Source organism: Dromiciops gliroides, chromosome 2 (genome assembly GCF_019393635.1).
Source record: "Dromiciops gliroides isolate mDroGli1 chromosome 2, mDroGli1.pri, whole genome shotgun sequence".
Lineage (NCBI taxonomy): Eukaryota > Metazoa > Chordata > Mammalia > Microbiotheria > Microbiotheriidae > Dromiciops > Dromiciops gliroides.
In genome coordinates, this window is record NC_057862.1 from 264373531 (window position 1) to 264380513 (window position 6983).

Consider the following 6983-nt stretch of genomic DNA (forward strand, 5'->3'; position numbering starts at 1 on the left):
GGAAATATAACAAAAATTGAAAATATTGGATGTTCTAGGAGATATGGGAAAGCTGGGATGCTAAAACACTGTTGGTGGAATTGTGAAAAGATCCAACCATTCTGGAGAGCAATTTGGAACTATGCCTAAAGGGCTATAGAGCTGTGCATATTCTTTGATCCAGCAATACCACTGTTGTGTTTGTATCCCAAAGACATCCCCCAAAAGAGAAAAAGACCTATTTTTACAGAAATATTTATAACAGCTCTTTTTGTGGTGACTAAGAACTGGAAATCAAAGGAATGCCCATCAATTGAGGAATGGCTAAACAAACTGTGGTATATGATGGTGATAGAATATTATTGTGCTATAAGAAATGACAAGCAAGATGAGTTCAGAAAAGTCTGGAAAGACATATATGAAATAATGTATAGTGAAGTAAGCAGAACCAAAAGAACATTGTGCACATTGTTTGGTGAAGAACTATGAATGACTTGACTATTATCAACAATACAGTTATCTAAGACAATCCCAAAAGAAAGAAGTGATATTAATGGAAAAGACTGAAGCATGTTATTTTTTCAGTTTCTGTCATTTTTTTTCTTTTAATCAAGGTTTATTGTACAAAATGACAAATATAGTAATGTTTTACATAATCATACATGTATAACCCATATCTGATTGCTTGCAGCCTCAGAGAGGGGTGAGGTGAGGGAGGGAAGGAGGGATAAAAATTGCAACCCAAAAACATTAATAAAAATGTTTATTATATTAAAAAATTTACATGGCTAAAAAGAACCAGTGGGAACAATAAAAAGAAAAGAAAAAAAAAAACATTTGTCATCTCTTGAGAGAAAACCACAAATGAAAACTTTCAGGGATGTTATAGGCACAATTTGCAACTTCTGGATGAAGGAAAACATAAAAATAATCACTAAAAAGCATTCCAATAGTAAGGACTCACAAACCATATCACAAATAATTTAGCAGCAACCACTAAAAAGGTGTACAAAACATGCTTTAATTTGCATTAAAAATCTTTTCTAAATTTTATTTGTGCCAGGGCATTCCCCAGTTGAGAAATGGTCAAAGGATATGAATAGGTAGTTTTCTGATATAGAAATTAAAGTTATCTACAGTCATTAACATGTTCTCAATCATTATTAATCAGAGAAATACAAATTGAAAGTACTCTGATGTATTACATACATCAGATTGGCTAATGTGACAAAAAAGTAAAATGATAAATATTTGAGAAGGTATGGGATAATTGGAACACTTATACATTGTTGGTGGAGTCATGAACTGATTAAGCCATTCTGGAGAGTAATTTGGAACTATGCCCAAAAGACTATGGTGCTGCACAATTTGGCCGAGCAATACCACTTCTAGGTCAATATTGCAGAGATCAAAAAAAGGGAAAAGGACCTACATGTACAAAAATATTTATAGGTGGGAGCAGCTAGGTGGCGCAGTGGATAAAGCACCAGCCATGGATTCAGGAGGACCTATTTATTGGTGCTCTTTTTATGGTGGCAAAGAATTGGAAATTGAAGGGGTGCCCATCAATTGGGGAATGGCTGAACAAGTTGTGGTATATGAATGTAATAGAATACTGTTTTCCTATAAGAAATGATGAGTAGGTAGACTTCAGAAAAACCTGGAAAGCCTTACATGAACTGATGTTGAGTGAAGTGAGCAGAACCAGGAGAACATTGTACATAGTAATAGCAGCATTGTATGATGATTACCTGTAAAAGACATAGATCTTCTCAGCAAAATAATGACCCAAGATAATTCCAAAAGACTCATGATGCAAAATGCTCTTTCCATCCAGAGCAAGAATTATGGAGTCTGAATGTAGATTGAAGCATACTATTTTCACTTTTTTTTTGGTAATTTTTTTTCTTTCTCATGGTTTTCCACTTTTGTTCTGATTCTTCTGTCATAACATGATTAATGTGAAAATATATTCAACGTAATTATACTGTTTAACCTGTATCCCATTTCTTGCTGCCTTGTGAGGCAAAGGAGAGACAGAGAAAAATTTGGAAATTAAAATCTTACAAAAATGAATGTTGAAAACAATCTTTACATGTAATTGGAAAAATAAAATTAAATTTAAAAAAAGTGAATGTGTGGTACCTACTCTCAAATAAAACTTTCAGAGTAATTTTAATCATGTCTATTCTTCTGAAATATTTAATTACCAAGAATAAAAGGACAGTATATTAGAAAACTATTTTTTTCTTGGAGAATTTATGTGATCAGTGTCCTTACCAAATATTAAACTATCAGTAAATTCAATCAATCAGTCAATCAATTATTACTCACTTATTAAGTACATATAATAAATATGTCAGAAGCTAATTGCTTTGTATATGAAGGCAAAATGAAACAATCCCTACTCTCAAATTGCTTATATTCTTTTGTGGGAAAATATATACATAAATATGTATATACAGAGTATATAAAAAAGTAAATGGAAGGCAACTCTGGGATGGAGGACAATAGCAAATGGAAGGAAAGAGGAAAAGTTTTATGTAAAGGATGGCACTTGAGATGAACTTTGAAGGAATCAAAGAATAAAAAGAAGTGTAGATTGGGAAGAATGGTGTTCCAGGGATAGCGGACAGCCAATGTAAGGACATGGAAAACAGAGAATGAGTGTAATCTGGAAGGAACAGAAGGGAGACTAGTTTAACTGGACTGTTGAATTCAGTGAGAAGGCTAGAATATCATAAAGTTGCAAAGATAAGTTGGGACTAGTTTAAGAAAAAAAAATTAACAAGAAAGATTAAAGCTTAATATTATATCTTAGAGCTGGGCCAGCTAGGTGGCACAGTGGGTAAAGCAACAGCCCTGGATTCAGGAGTACCTGAGTTCAAATTCGGCCTCAGACACTTGAAACTTACCAGCTGTGTGACCCTGGGAAAGTCACTTAACCACCATTGCCTGGCCAAAAAAAAAAATACATCTTAGAGCTGATGAATTGCATTTATCAGAATTCCCTTAAGTTATGAACATCATCAGAAATCCTTTGCAGTGACAGAAATTGATGATATACAAATAGTGTTAAGCTGACCCAGATTGCTTATTTGGGATATGTGGATCATTTTCCTCTCTACAGATGTTGGGGGATAATAGGACAGCTAAACTGACACTCTTATCTGCAGAGAATTGCCATCCTCAAGTTAATTGGGGGTTTATGACTTGCCAACAAGCACTTTTTGTCTTCCAGAGCCATCCTGTCTTGCCTCCCCCAAACATCTGTGGTGTCCTGGACTCTCTAGAACAGTATTCTTATCTGTTGAAATCCCCATAATTCCTATCTTTGTCATAATGTTTGCTTTCAAATTTGAACTATAAAACTGATTTGTACTGTGTTAATTGAACTAAAAAATCCAGTGAGTTAATCAATTCAGACTTGGCTATTCCAAGGACTGCACAGGCTCTCCCTCCAACTGCTTCAGTACTATTCAAAACTTCATTGGAATCTCTTTAGAGAGGTTTCCAATGCAAGGGAATGCAATCGAGTTGCTGAGAAGAATAGAGATAATTGCTTATTTTTGTAACTGTGATTCATTTTGTTTATGTTTTTGTGGGGGACAGATTTCAGGTTAACAGGGAGAAGTTGGGGTTCATTAAGTATGGTAGTGCTATGGACAGATAGAAGTTTGGCAGCCAAATGAAAAGAGGAATGGAAAAGTGTGAAACCTGAGGTGACCAGAGTGAAAAGTTCAGAAAACAGATTACAAAGGGTTGAGAAGTGCCTTAAAGAAGGTATCAAGTTCATGCTTTTCCTATGAGTTAGAGAAAAGATTTGGAAAGATACCTTGAAGACAGTGTCAGTGAGGCTTTTTAGGCTTGGGAGGCCAAGGTATATTTTATAGGAACAGAGATTTAACTGTATTCCATAAGTTGTTTTGAATTTTTTTTTCCCCTGTAGGTTTTTTGTTTTTGTTTTTTTGTTTTTTTGTTTTTTTTTTTAGTGAGGCAATTGGGGTTAAGTGACTTGCCCAGGGTCACACAGCTAGCAAGTGTTAAGTGTCTGAGGCCGGATTTGAACTCAGGTACTCCTGACTCCAAGGCCAGTGCTCTATCCACTGCGCCATCTAGCTGCCCCTCCCCTGTAGGTTACATAGAAATGACAGGACAATGCAAATGTAAGCCATGTATCAGGGGAGGAAACAACAAAGAAACAAACTGACCCAGCTCAGGCTTTGTCATATACAAAATTCAACAAAATCTCAAAAGCTGTTTAGAGAGTAATTTGTATTTTTGTCAGCATTCTGATGGTCCCTGATGAGAACTACCTTTTCCTGAGTAAAGAATTCATATAAAGAGAATTTAAGCCAGAAAACCTTTCTCTCTCCTGACCTCACAGTGTACAGTAGATGGCAGCAGACTTGGTTGCTCTGGGAAGGAGATCCCTAAAGCTTGAGACTCACCCTACATACTCTAAAAGAAATACAAATTCCCCAGAGGATATTATGTCACTGTCTTATCTTGTACAATGAGTCTTTCTGAGAAAAAAACATGGGGCTTTTTAGAGGATCCAGGAGATTCCTTGGGCTTTATTGTGTCCTGTACATTTTGTGACTCAACTCCTCCACTTCAAAGAGGGATATGGTATGCTTGCAGTATGAGTATGCTGATATGTTTTTAACAACTAGCTATCCAGCAGGAAAATGTATGCATGATACAATTTTTTTTTTAATGTTTTTGGTGAGGCAATTGGGGTTAAGTGACTTGCCCAGGGTCACACAGCTAGTAAGTGTTAAGTGTCTGAGGCCGGATTTGAACTCGGGTACTCCTGAATCCAGGGCCAGTGCTTTATCCACTGCGCCATCTAGCTGCCCCCCACATGATACAATTTTAATGTTTATCAACTTTATTAATATTTTCTCCATACCTTTGTTAAGTCTAAACAATTAAAAAACACCTCTATAATTAATTCAAGCCCTGATTTTCACTTTCTGCTGATTTATGAAATATAAATATTCACAATGAAAACTTAACAATCACCTCTCTCCATGCCAACAAAGCATATCCTGCATATAAGGGACCATGAACAGAATTGGGGGGGTAAATAATACACAAAAGTCTTGTTACAAAGAGAAGCAAAAGCAAAAAATAGCCCTATAAGCAAGCAGAGGTGCCTAGGAGTCAGCTCCTTTTCCCTATCCCCACCCCAAAGATTCCTGAAGTAGATGATTCAATCTCTGCTGATCAAAAATGACAAATTCTTCGGGTGTCTTCTTAATTAGAAATGTCACTGGGATAAGCTGGGGAAATATCAGGAACAGAAAAAAGTCTAATGAGCATTCTTGTGGTATTGAGAGTAAATCAGAGTGAAGGAGAAAGATAGATAATGAGTCCTTATCAATGGTATTGTGTCACTAACCTTGTCCTGGGTTTTAGAATAAATTCTAGGGGAAACTTCTCTCTGCAGCTCAGAGAGGGGACTCATCACAGAGAGAGACAGTTGCTCTTCTTCACACTAAACAGAGAGACACATGCAAATTGGGCTCCTCCCTCTAGGGATAAAAACCAGCACAAAACCTGTGTCTGCAGCTCTGGGAGAGGAGCTTTTCCTTTGTGTGGCCTTTCTCCCCCAAGGACTGATACTGTAGAGCTTGAACAATGGGTTTTGGACTGAATGGAATTTTCATTCTGACTCTTTTACAAGGTAGTTTTGTCTTTTGTTTGCTTTTTTTGTCTAAGGAAACACTCTTTGAAGTTCTGTATTTGTGATTACATGATGCTTTGTTTGCAGGTGTCCATTGTGAAGTTCAACTGGTAGAGTCTGGGGGTGATGTGAGACAGCCTGGAGGATCTCTTAGACTTTCCTGCAAAGCTTCTGGATTCACTTTCAGCAGCTATGACATGAGCTGGGTCCGCCAGGCTCCAGGGAAGGGGCTGGAGTGGATCTCATACATTAGTTATAATGGAGGTAGCACAAGCTATGCAGACTCTGTGAAAGGCCGATTCACCATCTCCAGGGACAACAGCAACAGCATGCTGCACCTGCAAATGAATTCTCTTAAAGCTGAGGACACAGCCATGTATTACTGTGCAAGAGACACAGTGAGAGAAAGGAGCATGATACCAGACATAAACCTTCTCATTCAGAGGGGCCGTGTGGAGGATGACTAAGAGAGGGAACTCAAGAACACTGAGCACAAGGAGACCCCTTATAATAAGAAGTGAACAATGAAGCTAAAACATCCTTCAAGGTCTATTGTTTCTTCCCAATTCCCAGTGAATTCTCAGATCCCATCGAATGCATCCATCCCTCTTTCTCTTATATATGTATGTATGTATGCACGTGTCTGTCTGTGTCTGTCCATGTAATCTCCTTTGTGTACCTGAGAAACTTTCCTGTTTCTTTTTTATCATTAAAGTATTTTATTTTTTTCCAGTTACATATAAAGATAGTTCTCAACTTTTGTATATACAAGCTTTCCAATTTCAGATTTTTTTATCGCTGCCTCCCCTCCTTCCCCCTTCCCCTAGACAACAGGCAATCTGATATAGGTTTTGTGTGTGTGTGTATATATATATATATATATATATAATAATATTAAACGTATTTCTGTATTAGTCATGCTATAAGAGAAAAATCAGAGCAATGAGGAAAAACCTCAAAATAGAAAAACAACAGCACCAAAAACAAAAGAAATAGTATGGTTCATTCAGCATCTATACTCCCCAGTTCTTTTTTTTGTTTCCTGGATTTGGAGATCCTCTTCCATCATGAGTCCCCTGGAACTCTTCTGTACCATTGCATTGGTGAGAAGAATCTAGTCCATCACAGTAGATCAATACACAATGTTGATGATACTGTGTACAATGTTCTTTTGGTTCTGCCCATCTCACTCATCATCAGCCCATGCAAGACCCTTCAGGTTTCTCTGAACTCCTCCTGCTCATCATTTCTTTTTTTTGTTTGTTTGTTTGTTTTTTGTTTTTTTTTTTTGCGGGGCAATGGGGGTTAAGTG

General features: G+C 37.0%; 1 gene segment (V, D, J or C); it reads left to right on the plus strand.

Annotated features, from left to right (window-relative positions):
* Positions 1–5538: 5538 nt before the first annotated feature.
* LOC122738686 lies at positions 5539–6138 on the plus strand. The segment is given in 2 exon segments: positions 5539–5671; positions 5759–6138. Coding segments are annotated over 2 exon segments (426 nt in total).
* Positions 6139–6983: the final 845 nt, after the last annotated feature.